Source organism: Ornithorhynchus anatinus, chromosome 13, assembly GCF_004115215.2.
Source record: "Ornithorhynchus anatinus isolate Pmale09 chromosome 13, mOrnAna1.pri.v4, whole genome shotgun sequence".
Classification (NCBI taxonomy): Eukaryota; Metazoa; Chordata; class Mammalia; order Monotremata; family Ornithorhynchidae; genus Ornithorhynchus; species Ornithorhynchus anatinus.
Genome location: NC_041740.1, coordinates 19,404,891 through 19,423,429, shown reverse-complemented (window position 1 = coordinate 19,423,429; position 18,539 = coordinate 19,404,891). Strand labels below are relative to the sequence as shown.

At 43.5% G+C, this 18,539-nt stretch overlaps 1 protein-coding gene across 1 annotated transcript in view; it reads left to right on the top strand.

Moving 5' to 3' along the window:
- The window catches only part of PLXDC2 (plexin domain containing 2), a 236,243-nt gene that overhangs the window by 168,732 nt on the left and 48,972 nt on the right, over positions 1-18,539 (top strand). Inside the window, exons 8-9 of the mRNA XM_029077538.2 lie at positions 8,996-9,091; positions 13,509-13,590. Of these exons, the coding sequence (XP_028933371.1) occupies positions 8,996-9,091; positions 13,509-13,590 (178 nt within the window). The remainder of the gene's footprint in view (positions 1-8,995; positions 9,092-13,508; positions 13,591-18,539) is intronic.

Here is an 18,539-nt window from a genome sequence, read left to right as displayed (position 1 = left end):
TCATGCCTCAGTTTTTTCATCCGTAAAATGAGGGTTAAATACCTGTTCTCCCTCCTCCATAGATTGTGACTCGGGGACTGTGTTTGACCTGATTAACCTGGATCTACTGCAGAACTAAGGATAACATAAGTACTTAACAACTAGCATAATTATTTTTATTAGAGGGCCCATTTTTCTGTCTATAATCATCTTCACTGTCCTCTTGCCAAGGCTTTCATTTAGGTCCCAGTAGCAGAAAATGCATGGCCTAGTGGATAGAGCACAGGCCTGGGAGTCAGAGGACCTGGTTCTAATCCCAGGTCCACCACTAGTCTGCTATGTGACCTAGGACAAGTCAATTCACTTCCCTGTGCCTACTTCCTCATCTGTAAAGTGGGGATTAAGACTGTGAGCCCCATGTGGGTCTGGGACTGTGTCCAACCTGATTATTTTGTATCTACCCCAGCACTTAGTACAGTGCCTGGAACACAGTAAGAACTTAATAAATACTATTATTTTTAAAAAAGTAGTCTGGTAAGGCATCTACCAATGCCAAGGAAACTCTCTCAGCAGAACAGGCTTAGGGTATCAGCCAAAGCCTTTGAGACAAGAAGTGCTCTAGGCACATGTGCACTGCCAATAATCCACCCAGAAAACCACTGACCAATCTCTATTTCAATTCAGGAAAGACCATGAGGAAATGAGTTTATTAAGCTTTCACAGGAGGAGATAATCAACCTTTTCCTGCACCATTTTGCTGAGTCCATATAGCAAGATGGGCTAAAGGGAGCCTGGAAAAATGTTATTTGTCCATCTATCCCCAAGATGCTGACATGCAACAAAGGTTTGCAATGGCAACAAAGAACTGACTTCTATCGCTAAAATTGTAATCTAGGCAGTGCTTTATCCAACTATGAATGGACAGACAAAGAACTGAAAAACAATGAATGAGAGTATCCTTTGGCAGACTTCGCCAATTCACTTTCAGCATCCAGATCATATAAGCTCATTCAGCTATCTCGAGCATTCATATGCGTATTCTTTTTTTATGGTATTCGTTAAGCACTTACTGTTTGCCAGGCACCGTACTAAGCACTGGGGTAGGTATAAGCTAATAATAATAATAATAATAATGTTGGTATTTGTTAAGCGCTTACTATGTGCAGAGCACTGTTCTAAGCGCTGGGGTAGATACAGGGTAATCCGGTTGTCCCACGTGAGGCTCACAGTCTTACTCCCCATTTTACAGATGAGGTAACTGAGGCTCAGAGAAGTGAAGTGACTTGCCCACAGTCACCCAGCTGACAAGTGGCAGAGCAGGGATTCGAACTCATGACCTAAGCTAATCAGGTTGGACGCAGTCCCTGTCCCCCATAAGGCTCCCAGTCTTAATCCCCATTTTCCAGAGGAGGTAACTGAGGCATAGAGAAGTGAAGCGACTTATCCAAGGTCACACAACAGATAAGTGGAAGAGCACGGATTAGACCCCAGGTCCTGATTCCCAGGCTCGAGCTCTATTCACTGGGCCACGCCTTTTATTCATACCCATCCTCAGCATTTACAAAGACGTTTATTCAGTTGGACTTTTGATTATTTATTGTGATTACTCCGTAAATATTTTTTATGTCTGACTCCTCTTTATGGGCAGGGAATGTGTCATGTCCTTTGTTTTCCTATTCCCCAGTGTTTAGTGTGGTGCATTCCACCCAGTAAAATGGTAGTGTTTATTTTTTGTGGTGTTTAAGTACTTGTTTTTGTGCCAGGAACTGAACTAAAAGGTGGGGTAGGAACAAGCTAATCAGGTTGGGCACAGTCCCTGTCCCACACGGGCTCACAGTCTTAATCCTCATTTTACAGATGAGGGAACTAAGGGCCCAGCCAGGGAAGTCGAGTGAATTTCCCAAGGTCATAAAGCAGACAAGTGGTGGACCAGGGATTGGACGCAGGTCCTCTGACTATAAATGATGGTGGTATTTGTTAAGTGTTTACTGTGTGCCAAGCACTATGCTAAGCATTGGGATAAGATGCAGGATATTACACTACTGTTGCTACTACCACTACTACTCCTGAAATGGCATGGACTGGGGGAGACAGACATCAATACAAGTAAACAGGCATCAATATAAATGAATAGAATTATAGACATATACATATATTCATAAGTACTGTGGAGCGGGGAGAGGGGGAAAGAGCAAAGGGAGTGAATTATGGTGATGCGGAAGGGAGGGGGAGGTGAGGAAAAGTGGGGCTTAGTCTGGGAAGGCCTCTTGGAGGAGATGAGCCTTCAGGAGGGTGAAGTGAAGTATGGACTGAAGTGGGGAGAGGCAGGAGGTGGGGAGGTGAGAAAGGAGGCTGATGCAGTAGTCCAATCGGGATAAGATGAGTGATTGTACTAACGTGGCAGCAGTTTGGATGGAGAGGAAAGGGCGGATCTTGGTGATGTTGTAAAGGTGAGACCAACAGGATTTGGGGACGGATTGGATGTGTGGGGTGAATGAGAGAGCGGAGTCAAGGATGACTCCAAGGCTTGTGAGACGGGAAGGATGGTAGTGCCGTCTATGGTGATGAGAAAGTCTGGGAGAGGACGGGGTGTGGGAGGGAAGATAGAGGAGCTCTACAGTGGACATGTTGAGTTTGGGGTGGCAGGAGGACCCACTCCAGTACTGGGTACGGTGTTTAGCACATAGTAAGCGCTTAACCAATGCCCCAGTTATAATTATTATAATTACCTGAAAATTCATTCTAGGTCAACATGAATTCTTTTATGTCATCAAATCAGAGATTAATAAGAGCTGATTCAGAGCAGTTTATTTTAATAGAAGCCAAACTAGGTAGCATTGCTTACAGCATTCCACCCAGAATGAGGAAATGGCTTTTTTCTAGGAATTATCATAAATCTGGACAGTATTTGTTGAAAATCGGAAATGTAATTCACCTCAAGCACTCCTATCGAAAACAGCCCAGTCTGACTTCTGTTTCCTGTTGCCCTGATTTCTTGATTAGGACGCTGTTGTTTAGCTTTTTGCAATCCACTTTGCATCTGGGGAGTTTTACTTCTACAAAAAAATGACTCTTGAAACTCAAAACTGGCTCTCTCTGGGAGAAACGTGAGATTGCAAGCCATTTCTCTCCTTTGAAATGTTTCTTCCATTGGGAGCTTCATTAAATGAATGAAGGTCCCAAATTCTAACAAGCAAGAGAAAAATCCTGAAAGTGTTTATAAGTCTGAATTATTTTTGATCTCACATCAACCATCAACACTTAGCTATTAAAATCAAGAAGAGGGTAGACCACAGAACAGTGGAGATAGAGTCCTTCTTGGCTTAACTCTGAGTGACAACACAGTTCCTCTATGTGTAAGGTCCCTTGAGGACCCCGCTCCTCCACTGAAGGCTTTCTGAATGCACAAATAGATGAAGGTTAGGCAGCTGTTATATGAGACATCCTTTCGTGATGGAACATAAAACACTTTGAAGGTAGATACCGTCTCCCCAAATTGAAATTTCTTTGTTTTGATAGGGATAAATGTGCAAGATTTCCTGAAGGAAAGATGTTTGATGGTACACTGTTAGAAAGCAGTCGCCAGAGCAGAATGCAGCTTCTGTATTGAGTTTTTTCCTTTGCCTTTCACTACCTTAGTCAGTAAGTTGCCTTCCCAAATTGAGAACTGTTGGATAATGTTCAGGGTAGAGAATGGATATGTCAGGTCATCAGATACTGCTATTTATTAGCACCTACTCTCTGCAGAGCACTGTCCCAAGTGCACAAGAGAGAACAAAGGGGCTCAGAAACTTATTTCCTGCCCTTAAAGTGTTTACAATAGTATTCCTCCTTTTTTAATGTTATTTGTTTAGCACTTACTATATGTCAAACCCTGTTCTGAGCAGTGGGGCAAAACTAAGTTAAGCAGGTTGGATACAGTTGGACTGAAGACAAATGAATTTTGGATGTGTTCCAAGGACTTTATGCACTGGGGTAGATATAGCTTAATCAGGCTGGACATGGTCCCTGTCCCACATGGGGCTCACAGTTTAAACAGGAGGGAGAACAGGTACTTAATCCCCATTTTACAATTGAGAAAACTAGGCTCATAGAAGTTCAGTGACTTGCAAGCACAGCAAGCAATTGGCATAGCCAGGATTTGAACCTAGGTCCTCTGACTCCCAGGTTCATACTCCTTCCATGAGGCCATGTTGCTTCTCAGAGGCATTCCCTGGCCATATTCTCGGACTCCATATTTAGCAGTGATAGTGTTGCCAACTTGATGGCAGTATTGGTGGATGCCAACTTGGTGGCCAAGTGGAAAGAACCTGAGCTTAAGAGTCAAAGGTCCTGGGTTCTAATCCCACTCTGCCAGTTCCTTGATGTGTCACCTTGGACAAGTGACCTAATTTCTTTATGCCTCAATATGCTCATCTGTAAAATGGGGATTCAATACCAGTTCTCCCTCCTATTTAAACATTGAACCCCATGTGGGCCGGGGGCTATGTCCAGCCTGATTAAGTTGTATCTACCCCAGTGCATAAAGTCCTCAGGACACATCCGAAGCCCCGAGGGGGTTCTTTATTTCAAGTAGCTTTTAAAATAGTTCAGAAGATTCTGGTTTGCTGGATGGATTTGGATTATGAAATACAGTTGGGTTGAGAATATCGTTCTGGGGACCAGCTAGTTGCTAGGGGTGCAAGAAGAAGTCAAGGGGAGGGAGAACTTTTTTCTCCCTCATTGCCTCCCCACTTTTCAGTTGAATTTTGGCCTCCCAGATATCTACCTCCAGAATGAAGCTTATGTCTTTACCACCCATCTTGAAACTGAGTGTTAATAATGAAGAGTGGGGACAAATGAAGCATGGGCCTGGGAGTCAGAAGGACCTGGGTTCTAATTCTGACTTTGCCAATTGTCTGCTCTGGGAACATGGGCAAGCCTCTTAACTTTTCAGTGCCTTCGTTTCCTCACCTGTAAAATGAGCTGCTTAGGTCATGAGCCCTATGTGGGACAGGGACTGCATCTAACCTGATTATGTAGTATCTACCTCAGTGCTTAATATAGTGTTTGATACATAGTTACTGCTTAAGAAATACCACGATTAGTAGTAATTACTATTAGAATTGGAAAAAGGTACCACTGCAAATTTGAGAGCCTTGTTTAAAAATGCGTGATCTTGTTGGAAAACAATAGACATGATTTGACTAGAGATTAACATCTCATTAAATTGGACTGGAGGTTTCGTGGCTCAGTGGAGAAGAGCCTGGGCTTCGGAGTCAGAGGTCATGAGTTCGACTCCCGGCTCTGCCACTTGTCAGCTGGGTGACTGTGGGCAAGTCACTTCACTTCTCTGTGCCTCAGTTACCTCATCTGTAAAATGGGGATTAACTGTGAGCCCCACGTGGGACAACCTGATTCCCCTGTGTCTACCCCAGCGCTTAGAACAGTGCTCTGCACATAGTAAGCGCTTAACAAATACCAACATTATTATTATGTAAATTATATTTGTTAAACACTATGTGCCAAGCACTATATTAAGCACAGTGTAAATTAATCGTTGGACACAGTCCCTGTCCTATGGTGGGGTTCACAGTCTTGATCCCTATTTTATAGATGAGGGAACTGAGGTACAGAAAAGTGAGGTGACTTGCCCAAGGGGTCACACAGCAGACAAAAGGTGGAGCTGAGAATTCTCATGATTTAACTCCTTAAATAGGATTTCATTTTCAAATGTCAAAGTAGAATGATCTGATCCAGTTGTAAACCAAACTTTAAAAGAGCTATCCATCTTTTTCAACTCTTTAGGTCATACCAGTCCTTAAATTTTCAACATACTCTCCTCACCAGCAGAGAAAATTCCCCATTGATTTCTCCATACCCTTTTGAGTCTTATTAATCTATAATGTTATATTTAAATAGAGCTGGAGTCTACAGTGGCAGGCTATAACCTCACTGGTGTATAACCAAATTCTATATTGGTCACAGTGCCTGTGCCTCAAATTATCTATCAATCATGTCTTCTAGCTAATCCAATAAAAATATCACCACCGCAAATTAGCATGTACTTTTGGACTGTTTGAATAATTAATCAGATTAGTATACATTTGATTGGGTTACTGAGGAATTTTGATTCCTATCAGGTTCTTAATTGGCAACTCCTGCAACATTGGTATTGTTAAGCGGATTTGGGGGGAACAATCCAAAGGGCTTAACCTCGGTTAAGGAGGGAGTGAAGCACATCACTGGGTTTCATTCAGCACCACCCAGGCCTTGATTTCTTTCCCTTTTCATTCAATTGTATTTATTGAGCGCTTACTCTGTGCAGAGCACTGTCCGAAGTGCTTGGAATGTACAATTTGGCAACAGATAGAGACAATCCCTGCCCAACAATGGACTCACAGTCTAAGCATGCATTCAGTTCAGTTTTCAGGAAGGAAGACACATCTATATTTTTTGGACTCTGCCACACAGACATTGCTTAATCCAGCGTGTTTGGCAGGTGTATTATCCCAGGGACTTATTAGGGTCAGCCACTTGATGTCTTTTATCCCTGGCTGGGGAATCACAGAAAATCTCATCTGTTTTCCTTGGGTTTTGGTATGGAAACTGGATAATAATAATGTTGGTATTTGTTAAGCACTTACTATGTGCAGAGCAGTGTTCTAAGCACTGGGGTAGGACAGGGTAATCAGGTTGTCCCACGTGGGGCTCACAGTTTTCATCTCCATTTCACAGATGAGGGAACTGAGACCCAGAGAAGTGAAATGACTTGCCCACAGTCACACAGCTGACAAGTGGCAGAGCCGGGATTTGAACCCGTGACCTCTGACTCCCAAGCCCGTGCTCTTGCCACTGAGCCACACTGCTTCTCCAGGAAAGGAAAGCAGTGTGTCCTGGTGGATACATCATGGGTCTGGGAGTCAAAAGGACCTGGGTTCTAATCCCAACTTGTTCACATGTCAGCTCTTTGACTTTGGGCAAGTCATTTCAACTTCTCTGTAGCTCTGTTACCTCACCTGTAAAATGGGGATTAAGACTGTGATCCCTGTGTGGGGCAGGAACCATGTCCAACCTGAATATCTTGTATATTCCCCAGTGCTTTGTACAGGACCTGGCAATCAATCATATTTATTGAGCACTTACTGTGTGCAGAGCAGTAAACTAAGCTCTTGGGGGAGTAGAGTATAACAGAGCCGGTAGCCACGTACCCTACCCACAGTGAGCTTACAGTCTAGAGAAGGAGACAGATACTAATATTACATTGTAGACTGACACAGTCGATCCACAGTAAATTACCTGCAAATCAAATTTTATGATGAAGAGTGAATAAGGTATAAATAAATTAACATACAATCAGCTCATATTGGATTACTAGATGCAAGTTGGGGTTCTGGAGAGGAAAAGTTAGAGACTTTAGGATGTTAGAATGTTAGGATGGTTTATTCTTAAACCTTAGAATTGGTGTTAAGGAAGGCAACCACTACACGGTTCCTCCAAGCAAGAGAGAGAATATTGAGATAAATTGAGATACATCTGGGTGAATTGAGAAATTCCTTATAAGCTTATATTCCTAACTTGAAAAATATAGACTGATTATAGAGTTACAGGGGGAAAAGTTTTTCTCCTGTGTTAACTGTGGAAGAGAAATCAGGCCAGAACCTGATATTTTTGAAAGAACTCGGTGATTTTTGAATCTTAGCCATTCTGTCTCAGAGCCATAAATTTAATATGATACCAAAACAATGAAAATGGGATTCCAATGAATACAGCAGTTCAGTAGCACCAAACCATATTGTTCTCTTGAGCCTGTGGACACATGAGGAGCTGGAAGGTAATTTTACAGCCCTTAGGGAATATATTCTAGATTTGAGAAAGCCTGATTTATAAATGAGAAGTCAAATCTAAATGCAAAATAATGACACCCATATGCATGGTGAATGTTGCCATTTCAAAAACTAATGATTTTGGCTTTTAGCATATTGATTTCAGCTACTGTTTTTCATGTGGAATGAAGAACATTTTAAATTTCAGGTTTCATTGTTCCAGCTAGTCTAAATGGTGTTTCAACTCTTGGCAAGCTCTCTTGTCTCTACATATCCGTAACAGAGAAGCAACATGGCCAAGAGGAAAGAGCACAGGACTAGGAGTCGAGACTCTGCCCCCTAACTGCTCTGTGCCCCAGTTTTTCATCTGTAAAATGGGGATAAAATACCCAAACTACTTCCCTTTGGACTGTGAGTCCCATGTGGGATAGGGACTGACTCTATGGTATCTACCCCATAGAAGCAGCGTGGCGCAGTGGAAAGAGCACGGGCTTTGGAGTCAGGGCTCATGAGTTCGAATCCCAGCTCTGCCACTTGTCGGCTGTGTGACTGTGGGCAAGTCACTTAACTTCTCTGTGCCTCAGTTCCCTCATCTGTAAAATGGGGATTAAGACTGTGAGCCCCACGTGGGACAACCTGATTCCCCTATGTCTACCCCAGCGCTTAGAACAGTGCTCGGCACATAGTAAGCGCTTAACAAATACCAACATTATTATTATTACCCCAACTCCTAGCCCAGAACTTGGCACATAGTAAACATTTAACAAATATCATCATTATTATTGTTATTATTATCATCATAATATTCAGAAAGAAATCTTAGCTTGGGGCAGTAGTATTATCTGGTTGCCTAGATTTCACTTTTCTGAAGTCATGCACAACAGCTCTAGGGAAGCCAAAATTTCATTTCTGGGTTAGGAACACTGGGTAAGAGCTCAGGAAATGAGTTAATAAGTTCGTGTGAAGCTTGAGAACCAACTCGGCATTTCCGTAAATCTTTGTTTTTGAAAGGCGACTCCACCTGACAGTTTGAAGTCATCTCAAAAGAATCCCCTGCTATGAAAAGAGGCTTTCATTTAAAAAATGGCAGCGGGCAGAATTTAATGTAATTTCTACCCTCCAGTGGTCTTTAAAAATTCCTCTCAGAGAATAATTTGAGTGGGAAAATTCTGAAACATATCTTTTTTTCCCCCTCTTCTTTCTTCCAATAGATGTACGGAGAAGAACAATTTATGAATACCATCGAGTAGAGCTACAGATGTCAAAGATTACCAACATTTCAGCTGTGGAAATGACACCGCTACCTAGTAAGTGGGTGATTGAATCCATACATGTGCTAGTGGTGTGCGAGGTATGTAAGGCATGGACTAGTGAAAAGAGCACAGGGCTGGGAGTCAGAGGACCTGGGTTCTAATCCTAGCTCTGCGACTTGTCAATTAATTTCTCTGGGCCTCCATTCCCTCAATTAGGAAATGAAGATTCAATCCCTATTCTCCCTCATACGTAGACCGTGAGCTATCTGTGGGACCAAATTATCTTGTATATACCCCAGTGCTTACAACAGTGCTTGGCACATAGTAATCAGTCTTATTTATTGAGTGCTTACTGGGTGCAGAGCAGTGTACTAAGCACTTGGGAGAGTCGATAGAGTCGATAGACGTCCCCTGCCCACAAAAAGCTTACAGTCTAGAAGGGGTAAGTGCGTATTCAGTGTCACAATTATTATCATTGTTGTTATCATCAACATTATTATTATTATTAGTGTGACAACTGTTACTAGTTCACTATCACAAAAGGTTCCAGGGTGGCAACAGAGATACCCCTGTAGCTAGCTGAAGCTATTTTCCTCTTCCATAGTCCACTGAGGTCTGTTGTGAGATTAACAACCCTCAGTGGTAATTTTACCATAATACTCTTATAATATGTCTTCTGCTACCCCTCCTCTCTTCAGGACACACAGATCAACACCTCAGTTCCTCTTATGACCCCCAGGGACCCTTCTCTTTTGCCCTCATCTCTCCAGCTCTGAGTGCTCCACACACAGTAAGCGCTCAATAAATACGATTGACCGACTGACTGACCGAATGTGTTAGTTCACAGTTCCTTGTTTGTGTTTGCTGTCCAGGTCATCTTCTGTTACATTCTTCTCTAAGTATCAGTCAATCGATCGTATTTATTCTCACAAGCCTTCCTTAACTAACTCCCCAAGCCCATGACATATCAACCCATCACCCACGTCTAGCACTGACATATTTATTCATGCCCTCCCTCGGCACTGATGTGTATGTCAATCAGTCATTTTCATTGAGCGCTTACTGTGTGCAGAGCACTGGATTAAGCACCGGGGAGAGTACAGTATAACAACATAATGGAGTTGGTAGACATTTCCTGCCCACAATGAGTTTACAGTCTAGACGGGGAGGCAGACATTTAATGTAAATAAATTATGGAGAAGTACAAAAGTGCTGTGTGATTGAGACTGTAATTTTAAATCTCAATGTCAAATATTTGTCGAAACTAATCAGTCGATCAATCAGTGATATTTATTGAGCATTTACTGGAAGCAGGACACTGTACTAAGCACTTGGGAGAATACAATACATCCAAGTCAGTAGATGTGTTTGCTGCCCACAACAAGCTTACAGTCTAGAGGCTAAGCTTACAGTCTAGTGATACTTTGATAATAATTATTCTGGTATTTGCTGTTCTGAACTCTCACGAGAGCTTATTGTAGTGTTCTGCACACAGGAAGTGTTCAGTAAATGCAACTGAATTGAATTCCTAGCCAGGTTGCTGATGAAATGTGCTTCCTACTACTGCTACTAATAATAAAAATCGTGGAATTTGTTAGGCATCTTCTATGTGCCAGGCACTGTACTAAGCACTGGGGTGGGTACAAGCAAATTGGGTTGGACAGAGCCCCTCTCCCACATGGGGCTCACACTCTTAATTCCCATTTTACAGATGAGGTAACTGAGGCCCAGAGAAGTAAAGTGATTAGCCTGGGGTCACACAGCAAACAAGAGGCGGAGGTGGGTTTAGAGCCCAGGAACCTATGATGTAACTCCTTAAATTGGACTGGAAGGTTTTTTTGTTTTTTGGGTTTTGGGGGGTTTTTCTTTGGTAAATTACATTTGTTAATATCTTACTACGATGCCAAGCACTGTATTAAGCGGACCGTGCTCTATCCACTATACCTCGCTGTCTTCTTCATCACTGTATACATTGTGGTTCTGCATTTTCAGGGAAAATTCCATGGGCTGAGTATTGATTTATACAGGGGTATGGTTGGGAAGGCAGATCGGAAGCCAGATAGCTGTGCCAGATGGGAAGCAGCTTGGCACAGTGGATAGAGCATGGGCCTGGGAGTCAGAAGGACATGAGTTCTAATCCAGGCTCTACCACTTGTCTCTTGTGTGACCTAGGGCAAGTCACGTAATTTCTCCATACCTCAGTTACCTCATCTGTAAAATGGGGATGGAGATTGTGAGCCCCATGTGGGACAGGGACTGCATTCCAACTGATTTGCTTGTTTCCACCCCATTGCTTATTGCAGTGCCTGGCATATAGTAAGCACTTAACAAATAACAGAATTATTATTGTTATTATCATTGTTATTGTTAGATGGTCACTTCCAGACCCTTCCACCCCATACGAGAGATCTTCCTTAGCCTATCTCAGGTCCGGCACTTACCTATCAAGTGTTCTTGGACACGTCACTTACCTTCTTTGTGCCTCAGCTATTTATTCATGATTCATTTTATTTTATGGTACTTAATCACTCACTATGCATCAAACACCATTCTAAGCGCTGGAGTAAGTACAAGTTAATTAGGTCAGACACAGTCCCTCTCCCGCAAGGGGCTCACAGTCTTAAATAGGAGGAAGGGCAGGTATTGAATCCCCATTTTATACTTAAGGAAACCAAGGCACAGAGAATAATAATAATGTTGGTATTTGTTAAGCACTTACTATGTGCAGAGCACTGTTCTAAGCGCTGGGGTAGATACAGGGTAATCAGGTTGTCCCACGTGAGGCTCACAGTCTTAATCCCCATTTTACAGATGAGGTAACTGAGGCCCAGAGAAGTTAAGTGACTTGCCCGCAGTCACACAGCTGACAAGTGACAGAGCCAGAATTCGAACCCATGACCTCCGACTCCCAAGCCCGGGCTCTTTTCACTGAGCCACGCTGCTTCTCTGTGAAATGAAGTGACGTGACTTGTTCAAGGTCACACAGCAAGCAATTGACAGAGCTGTTATTAGAACCCAGGACCTCTGACTCCCAGACCTGTGTTTTTTCCACTAGGCCACACCACTTCTCAGTTCCCTCGTCTGCTATCCTATTTGCTATTTGCGGGGTCTGGTTTCACTTAGGACTTCGATAGCTCGATCTTCCTGTAGCCTCCAGGAGAGGCGAGCCTCTTTATTCCAGTTTGCCATCCAGCAGCCTCTTTGATCAGCGGCTACTGTCACCCAGCGCCTCAGGGCCACATCTAGGTTTTATCATCGAAGGCCTTGCTTCACTGTAAATCCAACTCTCCCAGAACACAGGGATCATGTACTTGCAGGTTCCTGTTCAAGGACTCTGTGAGCAGTGCTCATCAAGCAGTTGTCTTAGATGTGTTTCAGGAAGCGGCATGGCTTAGCAGATAGAGCACAAGCCTGGGAGGACCTGGGTTCTAATCCTGGCTCTGCCACTTGTCTGCTGTGTGATCTTGGGCAAATCACTTCACTTCTTTGGGCCTCAGTTACCTCAACTGGAGAATGGGGATTAAGACTGGGAGCCCTATGTGTGATAGGGACAATTTCCTTGTACTTACCCCAGTGTTTAGTAAAGTACCTGGCACATAGTGTGTGCTTAACAAACACCACAGTTATTATCATATTATTATTCTTTGTTAGTCATTAATAGAGGCCCCTTGCTTTAGGCTTCACCAATAGGGTGACCCTCTCAAATGCCAGATCTTAAGGCTATTGGCATTCTTAAGGATGGACAGAAGACTCCTCAGCCCTTTCCTTGGACAAAATGGCCCCCAGATCTGGTTTAGGAGAGTCCAGGTCCCCAACAGCTTCCACAGAATGTTAAAGCCCTCTGTTCTTACCCTTCTAGAAGGAGGGAACAATGGTACTTGCAATTTTTTTATGGTAGTTAAGTCCTTATTATGTGCACTAAGCCCTGGGTTGATACAAGCTAATCAGGATGGACACAGTACCTGTTCCACATGAGGCTCACAGTATTAATCTCCATTTTACAGATGAGGGAACTGAAGCACAGAGAAGTGAATTGCTTTGGCTAAGGTCTCGCAGCAAACAAGTGGTGGAGTCAGGATTGGAATCGAGGTCCTTCTGATCCCAGATCTGGGCACTATCCATTGGATAATGCTCCTCTGGGAGACCTCACAAAATGAACCCAAATGCTACAGTCCCAAGACCAGCACCCCATGGTTCTCAAATTGCACCCCCTAAACAGTTAAGAAAGGTTGATTGCAGGAAGCTTTTAGGAGCCAATCTCCCTCCTGCTTAGGAGGGTAATTTACCTCCATAACTTATAATAATGTCTGTAATTTATTCATCCAAATGTCTGTCTCCCCCACCACACTGTTTGCTCATTGTGGGCAGGGGATCGTGTCCACCAGCTCTGTTGTATCATACTCTCCCAAGGTGCTCTGCACACAGTAGGTGCTCAATATACCTCTGATTGATTCTCTCTTGCGTTCCACAGCTTGTCTCCAGTTTAACAGCTGTGGCCCATGTGTGACTTCCCAGATCGGGTTTAACTGCAGCTGGTGCAATAAGCTTCAAAGGTAATGACCGCATCTGCCTCCATCCATCCCACAACAGGTTCTGAGTTTGGGTTTTAACGCCTACAGTTAGGAGTGGGCAGGGTAGGTGGAAGGCTGAGTGGTGCACATTCTCATGCCTTCTGAAGAAACCAATTAGCTGACCAAAATGCGTAGCGTGTGTCTACGGCCAACTGCTCAGTCATAGACCGGCTCTAAATCTGGGCAACCAGCCTCTCCACCCTTCCTCCGATCACAATGCACCACTCTTGAGGTCCAGAGAGACGGAGGCAACGGTGGCTGATGAAGAGATCACCCTCTCTAGCTCCAGTAAACACCCACTCTCTTTCCAACCAGTATTTGGTGTTGTACTTTTCATTATGCCGGATGCAAACCCACTAAATCCCGGTGGTGAGATGTCACCCACAACCCTCCGTCCTCTTGATCAGAAATGGAAGTTGCCATATTTTCAGCCCCCCGGGGATTCCCACAGCTGGCGTCTGCTGCCGTGCTACATGACAGCGCAGCCGGTATCCTGACGCCTCTGAAAGCCGTTCAAGCGTGTAGAGCAGGATGCAAATTCCACCCCCTCTCCGCTTCACATAATGCTTTCCTCCCGTTGCCCTCGGAAACCTGGACCAGCCTCGCAGTGGAGGCATGGTGGATGGTTCTGTTTTGATAAGCAGTGGCCTCTTCTGCTTTTGTTCCGACCTTAAAAGTGAGGTGCAGCTATAGCATTTGTAAAACAAATCACGGATTATGAAAACAGAAAGGGCCTATTAGCGTTTTTAGAGTTAGGGTTTGATTTCCTGGCATGAAGAGTGCTCGACAAACAGTTGATGGATACAGTAGGAAAATAGAAATCTCTGGCCATTGACGTTCATTGTTCCCTGCCCTAGTCCATCAGAATAATAATAATGGTGGTTTTTATTAAGCTCTTACTATGTACCAGATATTGTGCCAAGCGCTGGGGTGGATACAAGCAAATTGGGTTGGACACAGTCCCTGTCCCACGTGGGGCTCAATCCCCATTTTTACAGATGAGCTAACTAAGGCCCAGTGAAGTGACTTGCCCAAGGTCATACAGTAGACAGTGGCAGAGCTGGGATTGTAACCCATGATCTTCTGACTCCCAGGCCCATGCTGTATCTACTACACCATCTGCTTCTCTTAATGGAGTTTGTCTGAGTCTAGCAACACCCTCTCTTTATTTGGTAGCTGAAGACAAAAGAGCCAGGGGGACAGAGGACCGGGTTCTAATGCCGACTCTGCCTCGTGCCTGCTGTGTGGCCTTGAGCAAATCACTTCACTTCTCTGTACCTCAGTTCCCTCATCTGCAAAATTGGGATTCAATACCTGTTATCCCTCCTACTTAGGCTGTGAGCCCCATGCAGGACAGGGACTCTGACGTAATTACCTTGTACTTTCCCCAGTGGTTAGAATGGTGTTAGACACATAGTAAGTGCTTAACCAATACCATAAAAAAAATGTACCTTCCTCCCTATATGGATCAAAGGGTCCGCTCGAAACGGTGAGTCAATCTCAGAAGCCAAGTCTGTTGAGACTTCTCATGTCCAAATAAGCTACTGATAACATAAGATGTCACTCAGCACATTTTATGGAGCAGAAAATTGCTTCACCCTCAGCTTCTTAAAATCCCTGTGTGCTGGCATTTCTTTTTAATACGTTATGGAAAATTTGAACACATGAACCGCGTGAAATGGTGATTGAATTAGCATTTTAGTAATTTGGGATTGTATTTGCATGACAAACTTGATGGAAGACACCGAGGTGCAAGAAAAGAAAGCCGGGTAGGGCTGTTTAACGGGCAGAGCAATTTCACTAACTGGGGTGAACTTTCTGACCAACGGTTTTCTGGGGTGTAATGTGTGGGAAGCAGCGTGGCCTAGAGGAAAGAGCACGGGCCTGAGAGTCAGAGGACCTGGGTTCTGATTTTTGGCTCCACCATTGGTCTGTCTGCTGTGTGACCTGCTTTTTGGCAAATCATTTAAGTTCTCTGGGCCTCAGTTACCTCATCTCTAAAATGGGGATTAAACTCCCATCCCTCTGATTTAGACTGTGAGTCGCATATGAGACAGGGGTTGTGTCCAACCTGATTATCTTGTATCTATCCCAGCACTTAAAACAGTGTTTGTCACATAGTAAGCATTCAACAAATACCGTAACTATAGGACGACCTGGCCTGAACAGCCTTGTTATCCTTCTCAGCAGCAATTATTGAAGCAGAATGGTAGAGTGGGTCTGCCACTTGTCAACTGTGTGACTGTGGGCAAGTCACTTAACTTCTCTGTGCTTCAGTTACCTCATCTGTAAAATGGGGATTAACTGTGAGCCTCACGTGGGACAACCTGATTACCCTGTATCTACCCCAGCGCTTAGAACGGTGCTCTGCAGTTAGTAAGCACTTAACAAATACCAACATTATTATTATTATTATTATTAGAGCACGGGCCTGGGACTCAGAAGGTCATGGGTTCTAATTCCGGCTGTGCCATTGTCTGCTGGGTGACCGTAAGCAAGTCACTTCACTTCTGTGTGCCTGTTACCTCATCTGTAAAATGGGGATTGAAACTGTGAGCCCCCTTGTGGGATAGGGACTATATCCAACCTGATTAGCTTATATCCACCCTAGTGCTTAGTACAGTGCCTGGAACATAGTAAGCACTTAATAAATACCATTATTATTATCATTATTATCATTATTGAGCGTACTATGTCCAGAGCCTTGTGCACAATGTGTTTTGTGCTGTGTCAGTATGTGTAGGGCCCTGTGCTGGTTACTGGCTATATAAAGAGCAGTGTACTGGACATCATCTATATGCAGAGCCTCATACTGTGTATCTACTGCCTGCCTAGCACAGTATTGAACACCTACTATGAGTCGCCCCTTAGATGGGTACCTATTACAGGTAGAGGCCTGTAGTGGATGTCTGCTATGTGTTGAGCCATGTATAAGTTTCTATTATGGGTAGAGTACTGAACTGGGCATTTACTACATACAGAGTCCTGTACTGTCATGCACAGAGCACTGTATTGGCATCTACTCAGTGTGGAGCTCTGTACTGTCCATCTCTTCTGTGCCGGGCACTGAACTGAGCTCCTATTGTTTGTAGTCTCCCGTAGTACTTGCTAGGACCATTCAGTAGAAACAAAAGATGAGGTCCCTGTGCATATATGTGAATTCATTGAACAGTCCATTTTATTAATTCTTTTTTCACTGCTTCAGAATGTTTCTAGGCTTGTTTCTTTAATTAGAATATAGCCTTCTGGCGTACTTCTCAAGTGCTCAGTACAGTGCAGTGCATTCAGTGGTTGCCTAATAAATACTATTTTACTACTACTCAAGGAGCTTATAGTATAAAGGAGTCTGAGCAACTGCTCTTACCGGGAAAGCTAACTGTTATATTTTGGAAACAAAAAGACCTGAGATAAATAAGAAAGCTTGCATAAAAAAGCTTGCATTGCTAAATGTACTCGGTCATAACTGTTAAAAACATTTGTGCTGGAATTTAGTCTTTGGCAGCCAACTTGGACTGTCAGCAGGATTTATAAGTTGACAAAGGCCAGAGTTATGGAGCATCTCTGTGCAGTAGCTGGAACTAGCTTGGCTAGTGTTAGAGCAGATTCTGTTGGTTTCTGGGGGGTGGTGGTGTTTTTTGGTTGTTTTTTTTTTTTCAAAATAAACCAGTCTTATTCCTTCAGAAATAATAATGCTTTAAAATCACAAGATGAAGTAGTTTTGTAAGGGGAAGCGGTTGATAGATGCTGCTTGATGACGCTGGATCAAAGCCTTTCTTCAGACCTATGTGGACAGAATCAGTAGTACCCAAATAAGCTAATTTCACTGGAATTTAACCTGGAATTTCATTTGAGTCCAAAAGGCTATGCGTATCCCGAGTACAGTGTAACAAACTAGGAAAATGACCACTGTCAAGGCATTTATTGAATTTAGTTGCACGTCTGATGCGACGTTAGCTACAACACAAAGGAAGTTGAACAAACCAGTCCCTGATAAGAATAACTGGGGTATTTATTAATAGCACACTACACACTAAGTGCTAAGGTACACAGAAGATCATCAGGCTGGATGCAGTCCCACAGGGGGTTCACAGTCTGAAAGGGAAGAACAACAGGTATCGAATCCCCCATTTACATATAAGGAAACTGAGCCCAAGGGAAAGTAAGTCATTTGCCCAAGGCCTCACAGTAAGCAAGGGGATAGAGCTGGGATTATAACTGATGTCCTCTGATTTATAGGCCTGAGCTCTTTCCAGTAGGCTACCTTTGAGTTGAAGAATGAGAAAATCTTCCCTCATTTATCCTTTGGTTTTGCATTTATAGTAGCATTAGTAATAGTAGCAGTGGCAGTAGTAGTAAGAGCATTAGTAGAAGCAGCAGCTTTTATTGAGAACCCAATTTTTTTTAATGATATTTGTAAGGTGCTTACTATGTGCCAGGCACTGTACTAAGCCCTGGGGTAGATACAAGCTAATCAGATGGGATAAAATCCCTGTCCCACATGGAGCTCACAGTCTTAATCCCCATTTTACAGATGAGGGAGCTGAAGCACAGAGAAGTGAAGTGACTTGGCCATGGTTACATAGCAGACATGTGGCAGAGCCTGGATTAGAACCTAAATTCTTCTAGAACCTAGGTTCTTCTGACTCCTAGACCCTTGCTCTAGCCACTAGGCCACGCTTCTTTTCTAATTGGTGTCATGCACTGTATAAAGTGCTTGGGAAGAACAGAATAAAGAAATGACAAGATCCTTGCCCACACAGAGTTTACACTGTAACAGAGGAGACCTAAAAGTATTTCCAGCTTGAGTGGTCTAAAGAAAATATCAAATGCAACGTACAGCCAAAGATAAACAATGATTTGCAAATACATGTGAGTGCTAAGGAGTATGTAAAGTCGCAAGAAGGCTGAACAGACTGCTGTGATTACAGGGC